General features: G+C 53.1%; 1 protein-coding gene across 1 annotated transcript in view; it reads right to left on the bottom strand.

The window, feature by feature from the left end:
• Nucleotides 1–1,465: 1,465 nt before the first annotated feature.
• Nucleotides 1,466–23,179, bottom strand: part of LOC141575976 (uncharacterized) — a 50,245-nt gene continuing 28,531 nt past the window's right edge. Inside the window, exon 4 of the mRNA XM_074357987.1 lies at nt 1,466–2,072. Coding sequence (XP_074214088.1) covers nt 1,744–2,072 — 329 coding nt within the window. The 3' untranslated portion in view covers nt 1,466–1,743. The remainder of the gene's footprint in view (nt 2,073–23,179) is intronic.

The following is a 23,179-nucleotide window of genomic DNA, read 5'->3' as shown; positions in this document are numbered from 1 at the left end:
TGCAACTGCGTTTCTTGGAATCATGCTGATACTCACTTTTTTGTCTTTCTGAAACTATACAACTTTGGAACCCTATTTGTTTCAGAAACACTGTATGCTTAGAGTGCACAGATTACCTTTTTGGAAATAATTTTGGATTTATAGAAAAGTCGGCATCCTTCTGTAAGGAAAGCTTTCCCTCTCCCTATGTATTTATGTATTCACCTCTGACTGGACTTGTGGATTCCTGTTTTACTTAATGCGTGGTAATCGGTCACTGTCGCTACTTACTTTGATGCTTAACGTGGCTCAGATTTGGCCAGAGAGGATCCTTGCAAGCCGGCGTCTATGGTCTTTGAAAATGTCTGCAATTCCTTGAGCATTTCCTTACTTTCTTGAGCAACAGGTGACCCACAACCATCTTGTAGTTCCTCTGCCTCAACCCTGCCTGGAGCCAATATTTCCAACAAGTACTGGTTCCCTTTAGTGGATATTGATATGAGGACACCAAGATCTGGGCACTCAGTGTGTTTATTTCCGCCGGAGTGTCATTGTTTCTAAACCCTCTTGGAGAGCAGAGCTGGGAAGTATGCACATGTGCACACGTAGACACACAAACATACAGACACATCCAGCTGCATTTCTCTCTCTCTCAGTGTAGCTATATTTTAAACTCATTAGTTTACACACCGGTGCTTCCAATTCCAATCCAACACCTCAGGGTTCTCTCCAGCCCCTCTCTTTCCATATTTATAAAAAACACCTCCAACAGGATGTACTTCTTGGCTCAGTCTCCTTGTGTGTAACTGATCTTTCTACCATGCCAGTTGCCTCCTCAGCCTCCAGGGGCTGCCACCTCCATGGCTACTGCCTCTTTCAAGAGAGAAGAATGGGTAGAAAGAGTGGCCTGATGGAAAGGAAGGGAGGAAGGAAGGGAGAGAGGGAAATAGAGAGGAAGGGAAAAAGGCAGGCACTCATTCTATCTCAAGGCTTATCACCTACACATTGTTCAAAAAACCAAGAGCTTACTCAAAGCGAAGGGTTCAATACTGTTTCCAAAAGCTAAATAGGAAAAGAAATGGATACAATTACAATAGCCAAGAGATAGCAACAACCCAAATGTCCACTGACAGATGACTGGATAAAGATGTGGCAGGATATCTATACAATGGAATACTACTCAGCTATAAAAAAAAGAGTAAAATAATGCCACCTGCAGAACCATGGATGGACCTGGAGATTGTCATTCTAAGTGAAGTAAGCCAGAAAGAGAAAGAAAAATACCGTATAATATCACTCATATGTGGAATCTTAAAAAAAGACAAAGGAACTTATTTACAAAACAGAAATAGACTCAGAGACATAGAAAACAAATGTATGGTTACCAGGGGGAAGGGGTGGGAAGGGATAAATTGGGAGTTTGAAATCTGCTGTGATTTTCTTCCTCATTTGAACAACTTCTAAGCCTTCTATTACTTCAAACAACTTTTATCATTTATTTTTAAAACTTTTAATGGAAGTTTAGTTGACTTACAATGTTGTGCTAGTTTCAAGTGTACAGCATAGTGATTCAGTTATACACACATATATATGTATTCTTTTTCAGATTCTTTTCTATTATAGGCTGTTACAAGCTTTTGAATATAGTTCCCCGTGCTGGGGGACCTTGTTTATCTATTCTGTATAAAGTAGTTTGTATCTTAAGCCCTTTATTCTAAGCATACACTGTTTTTGCTCTTCTTGGCCTGTCTTACCACTCACAATCTACATGTCGGGTTCCCCAAACTTTCTAGGTGGAGCCACAGTGGGGGAAATGGTGTCAAGCCTGGTGCCCTCTGGCTTCAGCGCCATGTCCTGCCACTGGGCTCTCATTTGCAGTTTCAAACCTCCATTAGCTCCTTCAAAGCCTGATGCCTGATGGTCCGGCGACTCCCTGCACTTGGCAAAGGAACTGTCTTCTCTCTTCCTCACAGATAATGGCCAGTGATGAAAAAGATAAATGGTTCTGAAGCTTTTCCAGATGGGGAAAGCGATGGCACAGAACATGGTGCCGCCTGCGCGCTGGTCTGCAGTGTGTGCGGTGGGTCCCGTGACTGTCAGAGATAAACGACACCCTCCTGAATTCCCAATCCCTGTGTCGGGACAGCAGTGAAAAGTATTGTCTTATTGTCTTATATGTCAAGGTGATCTTCTGTTCTAGTAAGTGAAACTCTTCTCCCACTAACAAAATCCCCCTTTAAAATAACAGTTAAGTAAAACTGTCATTAAACTAAAGAACTTTTAAATAAATAATAGTAAATAATAGTAAAAGTGTACAAGGACATGGCAAAAATTGTGATAATCCAATGACTGAAGTCTGTGAAACCTCACTATTTTGGAAACACTGTGAAGTCTGGTAGGTAACTGACTGAGCAACTGAGATTCCGCTGTCACTCGCTCTGTTCTCTGGAGGACACATAAGGACAGCTCCCGTTCTGACATCCATCTAGGTCATAACGGCCAGAGCCCTTCCTAGGTTTTCTGTTCGGCCTTAATGCAGCCAAAGGCTGGCTTCGTCAGGGAATATGCTGACAGGGTCCAATCTGAGTGACAGTCTTCAAGTCCCGTGAAAAGCCATAAAATTAACCCAAATAAGGAAGCAGGCAAGTTGGCCAGGACCGGGCGTAGAGACTGGCGTGCCGCCTCCCACTTGGAACAGCAGTCTAAGGGCTTCCCCTTTTTGGCTCTTTCTGGGAGGCAGATGCACGCCCTGGGGCGAGTACAACAGGGACAGCAAGAGCAGTGCTCTCGGAGACCCTGAAAGTCCACCAGGACGTCGTAAGTTGGGGGCCATCTTTGCTTGACAGGGTTATGGCATTTCTGTCATAGCAAGTATTATTTTAGCTTAAAAAAAAGATAAATATCTTATTTAAGTGGCAGGTTGTAGGAATGGTAATTCTGTTCTTGGCAAGGTCTTAAGAGGAAAAGCCACGTGGTGGGGCGGCAGGGGCAGAGGGGCAGGGGGAGTGGGGGAGATGAATGCAGAGCCTGTTTATTCCTTATTTATTTTGCTCACCTCAGCCCCTTTACTTCTGGGAGTGATTCCACTCAAAAAAAAAAAAAAAAAAAACCAACAAAACAAAAAACAACCGAAGAAACCAACACACACAATCAATTAAGAGACAAGCTGCTTGCAAATTGCCAGGAAATGAGAAAAGGCCTCCCCTACTTGCTATCAGGCCCCTCTCCTTAAACATTTGGATTTCATCTTTAAACAAAAACCACTGATGTGCTGTGTGATCTGACTCAAGCAACTCTGGGCCCAAGGTTCTTTCTGTCCACAGTGAGGGAGTCATACTATTTCTCCTCAGTCTGTAATCTTTTTTGGGGTCACCGACTTCTTTGAGAATGGGAAGAAAGCGGAAGATTTACCCCCCATTTCACCTTCTAGACATACACAAAATGCGGCCTGTAGTAGCAGGGGCCCCCGGAACCCCGAGCAGCCTCATGAGAGGGGTCCCGGGGTCTCCCGCAGCCCTGCCGGGAGAGGCAAACTGAAGACCGACATCCCTCCTCAGCCCTCTGCTCCAGGGACAGACAAGGACCAGGCAGGCCTTCCTGGGAGGCCCTGAGAGTGGAAATCCAGCTTCCCTGGCCTAGCCTGAGGCACTGCTTTTGGAACGCTGCCGTTTAGGCAACCAGCGCTGATGTGACATTTGTTTAATTTGCAGGAACACACTTTGCCTTTTTTTTCCTTTTTTTTAAGACAGAGCCAGGGAAGGTGGGGGAGTCACCCTCATAAAACCTTTTACTTTCTTGCTCTAACGGGACACATAAAGGCTGATGGGGCAGGAGGAGCCTGCAGGCTGTGCGGGGAGGGCGCCAGCCGCCCCAGGGTGGGAGGGACAGCCTTAGGGGGACAGATGATGCAGCCTTCGGTGGTGTAGCCTTCAGGCCCCCACACTGGGGTCTCACCTCCTCCTTCTCCCCCTCTCACTTCCACCTGAACAAAGCTGCCAGCACCACCCCCTGGAACCTTCTGCCAGAGGATTTCAGCCGCCCACTCAGTGGTCAGGGGCTGAGGGCCCTGCTGGGACATTTCTCCTGTGTCAGGCCCTGGGCGAGGTGCTCAAGCCAATGAAGGAAAGAATAAGACCCACACCAGCCAATATTTTTAACCAGTCCTGGTTGCACGAGGCACCAAAGGCCTTTCACCTTTGGGTCCCAGGCCTGGGGGCCCGGCTCTGTCCGACTTGCCCCCAGAGTCATTCACCTGAGAAAGCTGAGCTGGGGAAGGGCCACGGTGTTCACACGGCTGACAGCCCTGTTCTCCCCCTGTTGGAAGGTTTCAGGGGAACCTTGAACTAAGGCCTGAGGGCCTAATAGTACCCAAGGCAGGCTGCCTGGGAACTGGTTTCCACAAATCTCTGATTATAGCAGTTTCTACTCAGAAGACAGGTTGCCATGGCCTTGGAAGCACAGGAAAGAGGATGGTGGGGGGAGGGCAGGGGGAAGGAACAGAATCTGAGATGAAGCTGTCAAGGCATACAGAGACTCCATCACTGCACAGATCCTTCTGAACCTCTCCCTCCTTCAAAGAGCCTAAAATTCTCTGGTCTGCATTTCCCAGGTCATGTGGGAAAAACCATGTAACGTTCAGATGGACAAACCAGAACACGCTGTGAGCCCTAGAGAAGGGACAGGAAGGGGGCACAGAGCTGCTCCCTCCTTCATCTCTGCAGCTGCAGACGGAGCAGGGACGGTCCCCACCACCAAGTCCAAACATGCACTCCCAGGCATCTGAAGCATCTGGTCCAGAGAAATAAGAATAATGAAAAGATAATGGCCGGTTATGAGAACGTGGATAAACTACCAAAGGGCGGTTTTGTTTCCTCATTCTCTACATGTTAAAAACAATACAACAACAGGAACCAAAAAAAAACAAAAACAAAAACAAAAAACCATCTGTCTGGAAACAGCCTTGGTGACATCCTGTCCAGATATCAGTAAGTCCCCTCTCCAACCCGTAGCTGACAGGACTAGGAGTCATGAAATGACCTTCCGAAGAACACTGCCCTTTGCGGTGGACTGCAAAGTGACCGCGAAGCTTCCCATCTCTGGATGCGTGCGTGTGGCCCTCCCATCAAGAGCCGGAGTCTCTCCTCCACCCCGCGAATCCGGCCTTGGACACATGGCTTCCTTGGCCAACTGGACATTAGAAGACATGTAGTAAGAGGGGCTCTAAAAGTGCCTGTACGTTGGGGCTTCCCTCCCTTGCTGCTCGGAACCTTCCACCCAAACATGAATGAGTCCAGACAGACAGGGTTCAAACCAGCAGAGCTACTTTCAAAGGGGAAAGATGTTTATCTAGGGCTACATCCATGTCAGTGGCTGTATCTACATATGAAATTCAAAGAAGAGGCCAGGCCTGGGCAAGCCTCCTAGAGGACGCGACCATCTGGCCCTTTCCCCAGGGGCTACTGACGCAGGCCGCCCCGGACCTGCCAGTCCCCCTCAAGCCACCCCAGACCACAGGAGCCACGCAGCTAACACAGAGCCGTGAAAAAGCACAGTTTGTTGTTTGAAGCCTCTAAGTTTGGGGGAGGTCTGTTATGCCGCAGAAATTACCCTCCCTGCCATCCACTCTCAAGGAAAAGAACTGGCTGGTTCCTAAGGGATGCTGGGCCGACTGGACCCAGTGGGCCAGGAAAGCGCCCCGGGGCCAGAGGGAAAGAGCACTCAGCACCGGAAGCCTGAATTCAAACCACCGTCCCGCCGTGTCGTTCACCGCGCGCGCCCTTGGCGAGAGGCAGAATACGTCTCCGAGCCTCAGCGTCCCTACCTGCACGCTGCGGACGGCCAGCCACCGCGTCCCGTCCTCGTGGGAAGGAAGCAAGGGCGCGTCTGCGGAGACCAGTGCCCGGTAAGAGCCTGCCTCACTTTTACTTGTCTTCACCGGCTCTCGCAGACCCCAGACCTGCTCACACGGGAGGGCCTCGCCAGGGCGGCAGGGAAAGCCTGTCGCTCAACCAGCCGCTCCGATCTGCGGCCGAGGCACTTGGGTTTTTAATCTCTCTGAGGAAAGAGACATTTCATCTAACATTCACCGCATCAGCAACTCTGTAAGTAAAATGTAGAAACCACAATGTCTTTATTCATTCCATCAAGCGGTAATTAGGGCCCGGAACAGGAGCCTTCCGTCGGCAGGCACTCTGGCTCCTAACAGCCAGGTAGGTTTCTAACTGGGCGAGAGGACGACTCTGGGGGGGTCGCGCAGGGTCTGTGGAAGAAGGCCCCATCCAGAGCCGCAATTTCCCTTCTCCGTTCACAGCCTCGGAGAAAAAATCAGAATGTTGAGCTGTATGAGGAAATTAGGCAAAGTGGGAGCCGCACTAAACAGACAGAACACACATAGCCCACAACCTGCAGGATCCCCGCAGATCCCTTAATGTAAACACGCTGGCAAGGCGCTCGGCTGAGGCAGCCAAGGAAGACGGAGAGGCAATTTTAATTTTGTTGTTCAAAAAGAAGCAGCTAAAGAAACTGCCTTTATGTTATACCGAGAAGCTGCTGCCCGCCGCTGGGCTCCGGTGCAGAGCCGGGGCTCGGGCAGGGAGTGAGGGCAGGTCAACAACACCTGTTGGGGAGAGCAGCCAAGAAGAGGAAGAGGAAGGAAAGAGAAGTGACAGTTCTCGGGCTCCAGGGATGGCAGGTCCTAGGAGAGGAGCTCTGCCTACCTGACCCCACTGAGTCCTCTTGGGGGCCCTATGAGAGAAGCATCATCCATCACCTCATGGGAAGGGATGTGCCCCGGTCACCCAGCAGGTGGGGAGCACTGAATCCTCACCTACCAACACCGGGAAGGCAGGAAGGGTGGCTTGGAGGCAACTCCCCCCCCCCCATGCAGAACTCTCTCACAAGGTCAGTGCATCTTTCCTAGACGTGGCCAGCAGAACTTCTCTTTAGTCCATGGCGCAGAACCAGTCCCACTCTGAAACCAATCGTTGGCAATGGCGTCATGACGTGACCACAGTTAGCTTAGATTAACCATGGTCACGTCCCGTGGAGGGGAGAAGGGCTCACCTTCTCTGAAAACGTCACCACCTCTTTCATGAAAAAAATTCGTAGCTGAGCAAAACTGGGGTTCTACTACAATGGAAGACGGGCGGAGATGGCTGCTGGGAGGGCAGCCGATCGAGAAGTGCAAGATGAGGGCAGGAAGTTAGATGGACGGGCCAGATCATACAGAGCCTTATATGGCACAGCGAGGAGTTAGGATTTTATTCTCAGGATAATGAATAACCTTTAAGCAGAGGAATAACATGAGACAACTGATATTTTTGAAATGCTGTGCTGTGTAAAGAACACTTGGCAAGAGTGGCAGTAAAGACACCAATTAGGAAGCTATTGTCCTAGGTCAGGGGAGAGACGATGGTGACCGGGGCTAGAGGGTGGCAAGGGAGATGGAGAGAAGGGTGTTCATTTGAGACACACGTTGGAGGTAAACTGGCAGAACCTGGTGGGAGACGAGATGTCAGAGGGGAGAGAGAGGAGAAACCGGGGCTTTGCAAATGGGTGGGCAAGGGCGCTATTTACTGAGCTGGGGGAAGATTTAGGGAGAAACAGATTTGAGAACACAAATCAAGAGTTTGGTTTCTTTTCATATGTTTGGGATATCTGTAGAACATTCAAATGAAAAATTCAAGGAGACAGACAGAATTGCAAGACGAAAGCTCAAGAGAGGAATCTGGAAGTCATCACTATATAGACGGTATTTAAAGCTTGATAACAGGTGAGCTCACCTAGCAAGGGTGTGCAGATGGAGAAACAGGCTGAGGGCCAAGACTTGGGATGTCCAATATTTAGACGATAGAAAAGGAGGAATAAACAGAAGGGGAGGGGGAAGGCAGAGGAGCACAGCCTGGAGACAGTGTCTCCGAGAAGGAGAGGGTGTGGGATGCTGCGGAGAAGCCAAGGTGAGGACGACAAAGTGTCGGTGGGGGCGGGCGACATGGAAGCTGCCGGTGACCTCCCCGAGTTGTGAAGTGGCGTGGTGGGGAGGGGTGCCAGACTGAAGCGGGCAGGAGGGTGGCTGGGAGGTGGACAGGAGGAGGCCATCTGTGCAGACAATTCTTTTGAGTCGTTCGGCGGCGAAAGAGAGCAGAGATGGAGCAGGAGCTGAAAGACGTATGACAATCGCAGGCGGCTTGTGACGTTTTCAAAGACAACGGATAAAAGAGCAGGTCTGTACACTGCTGGGAAGGACCCCAGGCGAGTCCTTAAGAAGGAAAGAGGCTGGGATGCAGAGCCCACGTGGAGAGACTGGCTCTCCGAGTTTCAGGAGGGATGAGTCTGAGCACAGCAGCAGGCGGGCTCGTGGACTTAGGGGAGGAAGGGTGAGGGGGCTCCAGTCTGAAGCCTTCATCTCCTCCATCACGTCCGTGAAGTCTGAGGTGCGATGCTGAGCTCAGAGCGAGATGTGGGGGGTGAGGCGGGAGATCTGAAGTAAGAGGAGGGAAGAGAAAGGAGCTCTGAGGACTGAAAAGGGAGGCTACTAGAGGAACATCAGACAATAAAAAATCTTAAAAGGCCATTGACTTGAACTCTTGTTTTCAGTTAGGCAATCTCCCAGCCAGCCTACCGGATCGCAGAGCTGAGCGGACAGGGATCAATCAGGGAACTGGCACAGAAAGCTTAGTTCTGCTCTCAGTGCTCATCATTAAAGAAAACAGGTACGTTTCTGTAGGGGCCCCAGCAAGCAAGTCTGAAGGGTGTGTGTGCAGCCACGCTTCGGCGAGTCAGCCTGCCTTTGCTTGCCGGCTTACATACAATTTCTGGGCTGCATCATCATCATTTCAGAAGAATCTGTAACAGGCACTGGTTCTTAAGCTTGAACACAAAGTTTTCTGGTCCCTAAATTTCCCCTGTCAAATACTTAATGACCTGTAAACTACTTAAATACACCAAAAGAGCTCCAATTTTAAAGGACCTACCAGTAAATCCTTTCGTAAAGTGACCTTGTTTTGTTTTGTTTTGTTTTTTTTTTGTAACACAAATAGCCTGGACCTAGAGGTTTTTCTAAAGAGAGGCCCGCCTGCGTTCTGGAGCTTTGTGGCCAGAGCAGCAAGCACAGGTGGTTGGTACTGACATCTTGTATTTCCGAGGACATTGACACACATTTGCTCAAATTAATTACTCTTCCAAGATCTCTCCCCTGACTCGTTTGATGGGAACAAGAGCTCCTGGGCCGATGCGAATACAGAGGGGAGGGTGGGGTGGAGGCCAGCAGAGCAGGCCTGGGACAGACAGTGTGCCACTCATCAGAATGGAAGCAACGGCACTTCACTTACACCCAGAAGTTTGTCTGTGAGCATCAATCCCCAAGCAGCAAATACCAGAGCCACGTGGGACAAAGACTGGGAGAGAAGAAAGCTGTCGTGAGGGTCCGGACCAGGGAGGGGAGTGTGCGGGTGGGGTGACCTCCAAGAAAATGAGGGGGGAGGGGAAAGGAGAGGGGAGGAGATAGAAGCAGCTGGGGTGAACCACTGAGGGCATCCACGGTTAACCCCACCAACACACTTTTAAGTTAAACTTCTGATACCATTAGCACTATGGTTACAATGAAAAGGTATGAGAGGCAGGGTGTGAAAAGCAGATCAAGTTGTATACAGAAGGTGGCCAAGGGATATGCCCCATGAAGCACTGCTGAACAGTGGCACAGCCAGGCCCCAGGCCCACCTGCCACTGTCACAGCCCAGCTACAGGCTTGGGTGGAGGGAAGAGAGATGCGGCCGACCTCCCAGTATGGTGACTGGCCTCAGTTTATCCCTCCAGTCGGGAAGGAAGCAGGTTAAGGAGCCAGATCGCCTGTGATTTAACCACTGTACACACTACCCCTTGGCAATGACCATCACAATTTGTGAGTGTCTCAGGCCTCAGGTCAGGGTCTGCCTATAGACACCCAGGGAAGGGAGGGAGCGGAGGATAAGTCACATCCCTAACCTCTCAGCATCTTCACTTAACCTGCCCATAAAAGAGAGCTAGAAGGACCCATCTCAGGGGTTGCTGGGAGAACCAACAGCATGGGTGAGTCACTTAGCATGCCGCCTGGCGTCAGTAAGGACTCCGCAAATGACAGGTTTGGTGGAGCCTGGAGGAAGGGACCCTGTGGCAGAGGCTGCCTCCAAAAGCCGTCAGATCCCAGTGAGATGGGTCACTGAATCATGCCTGTGTCACCACAGGGTCAGCCTTGAGGTTCCCAGACCAGGGGTGAGTAAAGCATATATTCACACATCCACTGAGTCACTCTACAATTGAACTGAGGGCCAATTACATTTCAGGCACTGTGCACCGCATGGAAATACAGCAATGAAGAGACAGCAGGCCAGCAGAGGGGGCACCTGGACCTCAGGGAGCAGCCACAGACCCCAGACCACCAGGCTGATATGCATGCCCCAGGGCTCATTCTGGGCAGGACAGCAGAGCCTGCCTGATTTCATTCTGTTTCTCTGGGGAGGACAAAGCCTGAGGCTATGAGGAAATGTGCTGCCCAGGCAGGATGAACTCAGAAACGGGGTGCTAGTAGGGGCCTCCTGGGACCAGCTGAAAGGAAGCAGAGGCAGGGGTCACCGGCAGGTGCTGGGCCGGGGCTGTATTTCTGCTCATTAACCAGTGAGCACTGCCCTGGGTTGGAGACCCTCTTCCCCTACCTGCCCCTCCCCACTCGGCTATGCTCCGTTGTACCTCTGACAGTACTGGGTCTGCTAAATGCTTTATAGTCCGTTTGCCAACGCAGGGATGATGCAGAACAAGATTGGGTTATTACAGATTCAGGAGGCACTACACACCCGGCTGTCATGTTTCAGTTACCCTTTCTCTCGGTTTAATAAAATTTGCCACACTAATACAAAGCCATCTTTTATCGTTTTCCCTGCAGTTGTAACAACTTGTCCAGCTCCCTCCTGCTAATTAAAGGAGGAGGGGACACAGCAGCTCATTGGAAAGCCAGTTTCCAGGGAGGCTGTCAGTATCTTCGCAGCCATTTAGCTCTGGTTCTTATGGACCTTTAATGGCCCTCTCCGTCATGATTTGAACCCTAATGAGGTCAGCAGCTGGTGGCCACCGCCGGCAAAGCCCTGCTTGGCGGCAGCGCGGGCACCTCCGCCCGCTGGCAGCACAGCACTCCCCCTGGGCTGGATGACGTGGGCTCCGCAGTCCGTCCTCCCACGCCTTTCTGGCCCGGCAGCACTGCCTCGGCCCTGATATGTGTGACAGCCTCCCAGGCAAAGGGTCCCCAACAGAATAACCAGGATTGGAGGTGGGTGGTTAGACAGGGCCCCCTTGCCCCACCCCCGCCCCTTGGTGGAGCAGATAACCGGAAAAGGGGAGGAGGTGGGAGAAAAGGAAATGGGAAGAGAAAAAGGAGCTGTAAACAAAGAGCTGCCCTTGTGCTAAGTCCTGAGATGGGTCCAAATCAGCCCGCGTCCGGAGGGCCCACGCTTTGTTCGTCATCCCACTCGGGAGCCTTTAGGGAGCGAGGCAGGGAGAAGGGCGCCTGTCTTCACGGCGAACCTCTACCTCCGCGCGCGTCCTCGTCTGTCCGGCTAATTACCTGCTACAGCAGCTGGGCTGCTGCCCTTTAAACCAAGGAGGCGCGGGCGAGCGGGCGCATCATCATTCCCGGCGCAGGCGGCCTCCCCTGGCGGGGCGGGCAGGCGCCCCCGCCGGAGGGCTGCGGCTGCAGGAGGCCCAGGCACTGGGGACTAGAGCGCCCCCAGGGCAGGGCAGGAGTCGACCGCGTCCTTGTAGGGGGAGGGGGGCTTCCTCCAGGAGACGCCTGTCTTCTCTCGGGGCTCTAAGACCCTTTCCATCCGTGAGCTTCGACCCCACTCCTTGCGCAAAGTCGGGGAATCAGAACAGGCCAAGCCAAGGTCAACGCTGGGGCGGGGGCGCTTGGGGCCGGTCGGCCCTGCCAGCCCCTCGGCTCAGCCCGCGCCCCTGCGTAGTATGCAGTGGTCGTCGCCCCGGCTGTCCCCCGCGGCGGCCTGGATTCCCCGGCCCTCTTCCCCGCGCGCACACTAATTAAGTTTACAGATGGAAGCCGGTGGCGCCGGTTGCAATAAAAGGCAGCAGCTCCGCTCCTGAGCTTCAGTGAGAGCATTTTCCCCTGTAACAAGGGGCTGGATTCAGCGGCCCGCTGCCCTCTGAGCGGGGCGAGTTGCCAGAGTAACGAAGGCCTAGCGCACCCGTGGTGAGAGGGAGCAGGGCGGGGGGTCCAGGGCGCAGCAGCCTCCGCTGCCATCCAGGCCCAGGCCCTGGGGCCCTTCCTCGGGCTGCCAATCCCTTCCTGCTAAGCATGTCTCCCCGGCCCCAACTCTCCCTCACGGTCCTGCCCCCACCCCACACACCCTCAGCCTTTAAGAGGTCCTCTGGGAGCTTGTATTACGTTCATGAGACACACCTGGAGCACCTCGTCTGAGACAGGTAATGGGTCAGGCCATCGGGACTCAGCTGGGAGTCACACTGGACAGTGGCTGTGCCCATGGTGGGCCTGGGAGGCATAGCCCACCCCAGACGTGGCGGGTAACAGCCAGAGAGAAAGCAGATGGGGGTTCCTGTCTGTCTGAACAACAGCTGGGCTTTTCTGCAGGGTGGGGAGGAACTCAGAGCCAAAAAGCCGGGAGTGCGTGTGTCTGATTTCCTTGGATGGAGGCTGGTCAGAGGACAGAGTTCCGGAAGTGCTTGGGCCTGCTAAGCTGCGGGAGGAAGCCAGCAGGACGATGAGCAAAGCCTACCCATCCTGCTCATAACCGCAGGAGGGCGGCTGCTGCTCTTCCCCAGCCCTTGGCCTAGTCAAGGCTGAACTTGGCTTTTAGTCCTCAGTTTTCAGAAGTTCACATTTTACTCCAGAAAGTTAAGGTTGCATTCCACCCTGCTTTCCTCCCAGGGACCTAAAAAGTTAAGGATTGTCTTAACTCCTTTTACAAGCTTCTTCTTGGGCACCGGGTTCACCCAGGCCCCAGAAGTTGTTTCCTAGAGCCCAGAGAAGCTGGAGTATGGGGGATCCCGGAAGCACCCCCGGGTTCTCACAGCTCCTCTCCTGAAGCTAGGCTGAGGGCTTCAGGGCAGCTGCATTCCAGACGGCCGTGTGCTGGTATCCTAGGAGCAGCTAGGTCCAAAAGCAGTGCTGGCTGGCCAAGTAACCCTGAGGCCACATGGGAAAAGAGGGCAGCAATAGACACTGTCCATATGTCCAATGCACAGAGAGTTGCTTTCCTTTGTAACTGACAAACAAGAGGTTGTGCCTAGGGGGAAGATGAGGTGGGGACGCCCACTTCCCTAGGCCAGTTCCTGGGAGCTGGGCCAGCTGGGTCCCTGCCTGCATGACTGACATCTCAATAGTCACATGCATCCCGCAGCCCAGAGGTCATAAATCATCTACTTCAACCACATGAAGCCGGAACAGGGCGGGTGTCCACAGTGAGGGTCCCCACTGCCAATAAGCAGGCAAGCTGCACGTATTTGGGAACTGGCTGCCCACTCTGGTCCACCAGACGTGGCTCCTCCCTTCTCCACAAATGACACTCCCCATGTCCAATCAGCACTGAGTCCTGTCAACTGGCCGTTGTAGAGAGTCAAATTTACCCCCTTCCAGACCTTTCTCACTGGTATCTGCAGCAGGCCTCATGTTTTGTTTTGTTTTGTTTTGTTTTTTGCCTCCTATCCAGCTGCCCAGAGGGTCTCAACCTGTGCCCTTTTGTAGACATCCCCGCAGGGGCTTCTTTGTGCCTTTAGCCTCACGTACAAGACCCTTCACAATTTGATCTCTGCCATATCTCTGGCTTCTCTCTCCCCTCACACCTTGGCTCCAGCCTGCTTGCTGTGACCTAAACAAAAGTCTTTGCTGGCTTCTGTGCATTTGTTGAAGCTCTTCTCACAGCCTCACAATACCCTACACCTCCCATTCTTCTCTTCCCCCTGCTGGCTCCTAATATATATCTCCTGCTAGATTCAGCTCCGGCATCACCTCCTCCAGGAAGCCCTCCCTGGTTCCTTGCCATCCATGCCAGGCTGAGTTTCCCCCTCAAATATATTCGTGTGCTCTCCATCTAGATTCTGAGCTTCTCAGGGGCAAGGCCTGGCTCCCTCAACTTTTCAGCAAGACCTTACTGGCAAGCGATTCCGAGTGACTGAAAGGCAGACATGGGTTTGATTCTCAGCTCTTGCATCTGGGAAGGTCACTTAACTTTTCCGACTCCCTTATTTAAGTGGATAATGATAACATAAGGCTCTTAGGGTTAAGTGAATTAATGTGTTTAAAGGATTTAGCACGATGCTCCACACAAGGTGAGATGGACTCTGTACTATCTGTGTCTCCTCGGCAGCCAGCCCAGCTGGCACATTCTAGCCACCTCCTCAAAATCGCCGAGTGAACCCGCACGTAAAAGGAAGAGCCGGCATGGCTCCAAGTCTCCGCACCCCCGGCCCGCCTCCCCAAGATAGGCTTGGGTTGGTCTGTAGCCCTCTTCCAGTGGGTCATGAAGAACTGGTGACCAGCTGACATGCCCCTCACCAGACGTATGCGGCCCCGCAGTCGAGAGTCAGATCCAGACACATGAACGGGTGAGAAGGCAGGAGACAGAAGCACAGATGAGACTGAAGGTGGGTGCCTGTCTCTGGGTCATCGTGAGGCTCGAGGGAGGGGAGAAGGAGCGCTGGGGATGGTCCTGTCCTACATAAAGAACTTCACCTACATCTCCTCGCCTGCTGTTTCCTGCTCCCGAGAGAGACCTGTGCTGCCCCGCTGTGTGGTCTGGGAGGCCGTGTCTACACGTGAGAGCCTCTCCCAGCGTGTGCTGTTGCTGGGGCTAAGCATGCCCAGAGCAGGCTCCTGCTTCCCGAGCGGCTGTCCCGCAGCGCCAGGAACTGCTGGGACTGATGCTTCCACTGGGGCAGGAGAAGGGAGGGACGGGGCCTGGCGGGTGGGTGGGTAGACGGGAAGGCCGAAACAGGAGGGAAAGAAGAGAAGAGAGGCTTGAAGCCCTGATGCAGATCTAGGGGGAAGCCTCTGTCAGAACCATCTGAACTTCCAAGTGGGCCGAGCTGAGGACCGGCAGCAACCAGCCCTCTCCGGACCGCCCTGAGCCCCGGGGCTGCTCCTCTTCCAGCTCCACAGCTGCTGCTGCCCGTGGCTCCACCCACCCTCGCCCCCCACCCCCGAGACCACACACCAGGGAGCAGGACCAGCTTGCTCCCTCCCTGGCTGGTTTGCAATTTTGATTTCTCACCTTCCCAAACAGCCAGGATTTATGGCTCACTTGACAGAAATATTTAATTTTCCAAATGTCTATTAGTCAAAGGCTGTGGAAATCTCCAGACCTAACATTTCTGCATTAATATCCATATAAGCTGAAGCCAAATAAAGATCTTCCCAGAGGCGTGGGAGGGGGAAACGAGGAGGATGAAATCCTGGGCAGAAAAGGAAAGGGCCCTAGACAAGCCCCCGTGAAGCTCGCACCGGCCCCACCAGAGGCACCAAGCCAAGCACCAAAGCTTTGTTATCGTCCTATTAACACCAGCAAGCGCTGAGCACATGCCCAGTGTTGCACCAAGCGATTTGAACAGCCAGGATGTCGTGTAATCCTCACAGCCCTGTAATCAGCCCACTTCTCAGATGAGGAAACTGAGGAATAAAGTAATCTAAGATCACCCAACTAGAACCCCAATTTTACTGACTCTTATCCACTATCAAACCGTCTCTTTTGTATACATGATGGAAATTCTCTTTCTTTCTAATGGTATAACTATTTCTATTTTCAGTGGAACTAACTATTCAATTCAATTCTGTCTCATTAGATTCAGTGATGAATTCAATGTGTACATATGTGTAGGGACCCAGCTATGCATGGAGCACTGCTGCGGACATAATAAATGTAAAGTCAGGCCCCTCGTCGACCACGACCACGACCTGAAAATCTCTTTGGAAAGCTGGGCACATGCAGCGTCAACACAGGCAGCAGGGTAACGCCACCCGCTAGCGGACTCAACCCTACTGAGATAAAGAAGGGAACAAAAAAGACTCAGAGCAAACAAGAGAGACCCTGCCAGGCCCCACTCCAAGCCTGATGCTGAGAGCGTTCATTCACACTAAGTGCAGGACAGGGGAGAGGAGAAGGGAGGCGGGCGAGCTGGCAAAAGTGAGGCAACTGAAAAATCACAGAAGGTGGATAAGGAAACCAGGAAGCCCAGCTCCGGGGACAGAATACCCGCGAAGCTCCGGAGTCCTGGCTCGCTAGCACACAGAGTGGTAGGGTGGTTTCCAGTAACAACCCCGAGTGATGAGAGTGATTGAGCTGTGTTCTGAGCACACTGGTTAAGGAAGCATGGCTGTTGGTCACACTTTCCTTATGTCCATTCACATGAAAGTATTTCATTCAAGCTGCCAAAGTACTTTTTTTTTTTTTTTTTAAGTTTTGTTGCTTAAAGAAGTTAAGTTACATTCTGTAACTGGCTCTGTAATTAAGCACCACAGCCAGGCAGGACTGGCAGCTCCTGCTGGACAAGAAGATTGTGTCTGGCCCTCGCTACTCAGGGCCCAGCACAGGTAAGCACCGAACCAGAGATGAGGGTCCTGGGGCTGCTGGTGCCTCATTCATGCACAGCCGAGAAGGCAGGGGGAGCTAGGGAGTCTCTGCCCCTCTGCCCCAAAGTCAGTCCTGGGGGGCCAAGACCTCATTCCCCAGCTCCCAGGAGGCCAAGCTTAGAGTAGAATTGCCACCCCGTGGCCCCAGGGGTCCTCTGCTATCCCCTGGGGGTCACTGTCACAGACTTCTTGGGAGTCCCAATCCAAGCATCAGCAGACGATACAGGAGCATCCTCACCCCCCTTTGTCCAGTCCTCCATGGCTCTAGTTAGTTGCCGCCTAGAAAAGTGACAGGAAGAGCAAACGAAGCAAAAAGATGAGGCCGCACCACCATCACTGTGGTGAGGCTTTACTAAGGATCTCAGAAATCTCCATAGAACCAAACCCTCACAGCTACCGAGCCAGAGCGAGAAAAAAAAGCACGACCCAGAGAGAGACCAACCTAGGACACCCACACCCACCATGTCTGGCAGGTGAGAACGTCTGCCTGCTTGCTTTCTGCGTGAATTGAAAATGTCCCGAGTCCATCTGCCTCTATCAAGTACGTTCATCCAACTGTTAACTTGTATGCACTCTACTCGCTCATTAATCTTCTATCATTTATGTTGCGTGTAGATGCCACTGCATCAGCCTGGCTGATGTGAAGACGTCCGCGGGGTTTTTAACTTCCTGCGTATGGGGGGAAAGGAAGTAATATTTAGAGCACGTTTACTATAATGCAGACACTTCACGTAGGTTTCTTTCTTTTCACCTCATAACAGCCCCCTGGAGAGGTATCATTTCCGTTTTACACATAAGAAAACTGAGGCTCAGAGAGGCCAAGTAAGTTGCTCAGAGTCGCACAGCTAGTAAGTGTCAGAGCGGAGATTGTTTCAAGTGCATCTGACCCTGACTCCGATACCACTAACGATGCCTTCTTGATGTTGTCACCAGCAAAAGCGCAGTGCGAGGCCTCTCAGGTGGCAAATCTGGAGACAAGAATGCTCTTCCTTTTTGCCCTGAGCCTGGCTGGCATTTCAGGGGCTGACTTACATGATGAACGGGCTCAGGGCACACATGAGATGTAATACGTCTTGATTTAGTGAAGCACTTGATAGGTCGTCTGATTAAATTTTATTTGCAAAATTAATTCAGATTGTCTCGGCTGGGTGCTCCCGTCACCCAGACAGCAGAGAGGCTGGGAACCTGTAAACAAGTGGTCAAGAGAAGAGGCTGATGATGGCAGGAGCGCAGCCCCAGGGGCAGGCGACTTCGACAGCAGTGCCCCCAGCGTGGTGGAACTAGGGCTGGGGCATGAAGACTGTGGGTAGATGGAAGGGGCGCCATGCGGAACGGAGAGCCCGGACGCGGGAAGAGGGTTCCTTCTCTGCTGGTGATGGTCGGACCGTGCTGGGCGATGGAGGAGGCCAGGGAGGGGCGTTTTCAGTCCCTGAGTTCTCTGTGGTCATAACACATGGCCCAGAAACACCCTGAGCGGGCCACAGGAGGGCAAGAGTCAGCCCTGGTTCCTGGATGGTGTCAGCAGGAGCTCCAAGAAGCAGCCAACGGCCAGGGTGACTGAAGCCTCAGTCAGGCCAACAGGGCAGCGGGAGTTGCAGATCGGGGCCTTCTTTGAGCAGGAGGGCGGCCTAGACGGCGTCGGCTCCAGTAGGGATGTCAGCTCACACCGGGAAGGGGAGGCCCACTGGCAGGCTGGGGACCCAGGGCCGGGAGGGAGAGGGACAAACTGACGGTGAGGGGCAGTCAGGGGCCCGGTGCCGAGTGGAGGGAAACTGACACAGGAGTGGGAACGGGACTGCCATTCTCCATGAACAGAGGAGGAGAGAGGAGATGAATCGTTGTAATTGTGAACCTATGGGGCACAGTCAAAAAAGAAGAAACAGGTGTCCTCTTGTGAGTGTGTGCAGCAGGCGAGGGGGCTGCCGTTGTCTTGTTCTCCTAAAGCAGAGTGTAGGGGTTAAGCCCATTCCAAAGGCAGGTAACACCCAGGATGCTGAGGAGAAACCTCGGGACTTAGACAGAGTGGGTGGGCGGAAAGGAAACCAGGCAAGACCCCAGAAGAAAGCAGGCACCTGAGGAATCTCGACCCCCGCCTGTGTGGAGCTGGCAGGAGGTAAGGGGAACTGACTGGAGCGGGGCGGAGGGCGGGAGGCACAGCCTCCAGGATGCGCGCTGCATTATCCTTGTGAGGTGACTAGACCTGACTTGCATTTGAAAGGTTTACTCTGGCAGTGACGTTTAGAACAGACTGTGGGGAAGGGGACAGGGCGGACAAATGAGGAAGAGGAATTTGAAAAGAGGATGGCGGTTCGGACTAGGATGGTGGTACCTAGCAAAAAGTTTAAAGTGGTGAAATTTGGGCTGTATTTTTTCAGGTAAAACAAACAGGGCTGTTGAAGATTTGAATTCGGGGTGTGAGAGAAGAAAGAAAGGACTTGTGAATGAATGAATGAATGTATGCACGCATGCACGCATGTACACGTGCCCCAGCCTGGCTGCATCGTTGCGCAGACCCGGTGGGACGTCCTCTCAGTCTCCCGGGCCAACCCCCCCTTGCTCCTCTTCAATTTAAACCTTGACCGAGACCTGTCGCTTCCAACAAGCTGACAATTTACTTTAATCCAAGTGAGACAGCCCTTTGTGTGCTGGCATGGAAACCTAACCACCACCTGAAAATGCATTTCCATGAAAAGAATTGTTTTCAAGTAGCCAACAGCCAATTTATAAATAATTGCTAGAAATATGACCTGTTCCTAAGTGGGAAGCGCCTGGATAAACGCTGTCATCGCCTAAACTGTCAAATCCGAGGCAAAGCAATTTCTGTTGCCTCCAAGACTAATGGGCCCAGCCCGGCCGTGACTCTTAGGCGACAAGGCCATGGAGAGTGAAAAGAAGCCCCAAGGCCCCTCGTGATGACAGAGCAGCTGGGGACAGAGGGGAAAGGGACGTGCAGAGTTCACGCCACTCACAGCTCTCCCAGGAGGTCGGAGGGGCCGACAAGAGAGTAGACGGCAGACCTTGTCTCTGCTCCCCCACCCCACCACTCCCACCTCACCACCTAGACACTGGGCGCTTCTCAATGCTATCTGCCAAGTAAGAAACTGCCGAGAAGGGAAAGGCAGGTGGACAGTGAGAGGGAAGGCTGCCTGCTGTGTGCACCTGGCAGCAGCCTCTGTCCCAGAGCGAATTCCACTGAGGGAAGATGAGAACGTCTGGGAGTGTGGGCTGGGCGAATGAGTGTGCCAGCAGACCCGAGTGCAAAGCACTGTTAGCAACCTCCAGGCAAATCAGAGCAGCGGAGACACAAGCCCGGCCTGTGACCTCTGTGTCCGCTCCAGAGACGCCCTCCCACCCTCACCTGGCCCCGCGCCTCCCTGTGGCTTCTGGTCCGCCATCGGGTAATGAGAGCGCCCAGTGAGTAAGCAGGAAGCTGCTCACCGGGCTCTGCATTCAGAATCCCCACCAGTGAAAAACATCAGAAACACTGACTTTCTGGGTCTGGCAATTTACAAAACTCCATTTGCAAGAGTTAAGTGTGAAGTCATGGTGAGGCTTGGTAGACAGCACGGTGCCGCCCGTGCTTTGACCCAAGTGTGCGTGGCCTGGAGGAGGTCCAGGGCTGCAGAGAGCAGCAGCAGCAACCGCCCCTCCAGCAGGCCTCTGTGGACCACCCTTTCAGGATGCCCGGTTGCACTGTGGTTTCCGTCTCCTCGCCACGCTCCCAAGCCGAGCAGACATCCCCCATTTGGAAGGAGGGGAAAGGGCATGGGGCATCTGAGCTCACCCACGGGAGACTAGACAGGAAGAGGAAGCCAGGCCACCCCTGCAACTTTACGCCATACACCAGCAGGAAAGAGAAACTGGGAGAAAAACAACCAAAGTGGAGGCAGGAGTCCACGCAGGGGCCGTAAGTAAGGTTGAGAGATACCGTGGTCCAGGGCCGACTCCCGATCCTGACACTGAAAGAGATGGACGCAGGACGTGCGGCGAGAACACAAAGGCTTTCGTGGCAAAAAATGGCGAACTGCCCCCTCCAGCGATCCAGGGCTTTTTTAGAGCATAAACTGTCACTGCCAAGATATCCTGGGCTCAAAAACTCACATCTACAGACGTTTTTGCTGGTTCCACTGGGGTCCGACTCTAGGTTTTTTAACTTCAGATATTCACTCACCTTTCTGTGGCTCACGGGGGCTATTCCAGGTACTGGGGGTGGGGTGTGAAACCTGTAACATTGTCCCTAATGTAAATGTCCCACAGGCACCCAGCCTGGTCACCTCTGTGCCTCCCTGCAAAGTGGTTTCTCTGTTTGAAAGCCTGGCCTTGACACTGTGGGCTGGCCCTTCCTGACCGCACCCTCACTTCCCGCCCCGTCCCATCCCCTCCACTCCGCCGGAGGCGCTGGGAGTGCACAAGCTGCTTTACTCCGGAGTGGGAAATCTCCAGGCACAAGTGACACACGGGCAGGCAATTTACAGTTACTCACTTGTTCAGATGCCTCAGGACCCAGTCCTCACTCCTGCCGGTTCCCTGACCCCTTTCCATGCCTGCTTCCCTCCCTAGGCCCAGAGGGTCCTCTCACTCACAGCTCTGGGCCCAGGGGAAGCCAAGTGCCGTTTTCTGGTTCCAAATATAACCCCTGAGTTCAGGTCATAGCTTCTTTTCCCGTAGCCTCTTGGAAAATTAATCCATTTCTCATTCCTCTGACCTGGGTCAAGTTCCCTAGGTTCCTAACACTGTTAACCCTCCGACCCCACTCCACTTTTCCCACACCACGTTCCTCTGAAAGCACTTCCAGCTAGGTCACCAGGGACTTCTAAAGTCACAATTCCGGGACTTCTTGGACGCATGGGATGCTGCTGGCCATCCCTGCTCTTTCCTTTGTTTTCCATGACACCACCTCCCCCCCGGCCCCGTTTCCTCCCTCTCAGTCACCCCGAAGGCTCCTCCTCTCACCCCTTAAGTGTTGAGTCTCAGATTTGATCACTGGCCCTCTTCTTTCCCATGCTGCCCCCTCCCTGGGCAATCTCGTCCAACCCTTAGCTGATGGTCCCAAATCTGTACTTCCAGCATCTTTTCTATCTCCCAAATTCTTGGATTTGTGTAATTATTGCTCATTATCATCTCTCCCTTGGAAATAACCTCAAACCCTGCCTCCCTCCTTCCACTCCCCAAGCTGAATCCCAAGTCCACCTGCACCCAACACTCCATCTTCTCCACGCCTGCACCCCAGCAACTGAACCGTCCTGGAGGAAACCACAGAGCCGGGGTGACTACTGGCACTTAAATTTTATAGCCACAAGGTTCAAACAGGCACTCAGCATCGCCCTGTATTCGCCCTACAGATCCCGGTAAGGTCATCCCCCGGTGCTTTCAGACTGCGGTTTGATGCCTTTCTTTCCTCTTATGTCAACTCCCCTCAAGACCCTCATCTCGTTGCCTCACCCTGTGGTCCGTCGAGAAAACAAGTAAACAGGAACCCCCTTAATTTCCCGCCACCAAATCTGCAGCCTTCCCTCCTCCCGATCTCATATCTCAGTCATCCCCCCATTTATTCTCCCAGGAGAGGCCAGACTAGCAGCTTTCCAACCCCTCGCCTTCTCGAGCTCTTCATTCTAGAAGGGATCCCCGTCTTTCCTGGATTATCGATTTATTCCCCCCACACTAGGTCATTCCCATCACTCTACGCATGCTCCGCCATTCCTGTCTTTAAAAGTAAGATGCCCTCCCTGGAACCCACGTCCCCCTCCAGCCGCAGCTCCACTGGTCTGCTGCTCTCACAGCGCACCTCAAAGCGCCCTCTGGGCCCGCTCCCCCACTCCCCTCCTCCCGTTCACTCTTTGGTTACTCCAGCCTGGCTTCCTATCAAGGTCACCCATGACCGCCATGTTGCCAAATCCTGTGCACACTTCTGTGTGTGACCCCTCAGCACCACTGGACACAGCTGGCCTCTCCCGCCTGGGTGCTGTGGCCCCACCCTGCCCTGGCTGGCCTCCTCTCTCTCTGGCCACCCTCTCTCCATGTCCACTGCTGGCCTCTCCACCTCTACCTGACTCTAAGATTGGCAAACGCCCGGGCTCAGTCCTCAGCCCTCCATATCTCTGTTTTCTTCCTACATTACTTTTATTTTCTCCTTCATCACTAGTGACATCCAAATTAACCCTGACCTTCCGCCTGGGCAAGAGACTGATATCCGACTGCTGACCTGTCGTCTCTGCTCAGTTGTCTAATTGGCATCTCCAGTGTAATCTGCTCCAAAGAGAAGTCCCAGCCTGTCCCCCTGACCAGCCCAGCACTCCTCAAACCCTGTTCCTAGTCAGCACTGCCAAGGGCCCCACCGTCCTCCCAACCACTCCCATCCTCCCAGTCCACCCACGCCAGTCTTGTTGATTCTACACCAGTGACACCACGACTCTGCTGGCATCTGCCCACTCTGCTATGACCCTCCGAATTTAAGCCACTTTTCCCGCCTGCACGGCTACAACGGCCTCTCGGGGGGTCTCCTGGTTCTACTCCAGCCCCTCTACAGCCCACTCTCTCTCGGCAGCCCCAGCTCCACCAGCCGCCCACAGCCTCCCTCCT

Source organism: Camelus bactrianus, chromosome 35, assembly GCF_048773025.1.
Source record: "Camelus bactrianus isolate YW-2024 breed Bactrian camel chromosome 35, ASM4877302v1, whole genome shotgun sequence".
Taxonomy (NCBI): domain Eukaryota; kingdom Metazoa; phylum Chordata; class Mammalia; order Artiodactyla; family Camelidae; genus Camelus; species Camelus bactrianus.
Note: the sequence above shows the minus strand (reverse complement) of the source record. Positions and strands in the feature narration are given on the sequence as shown.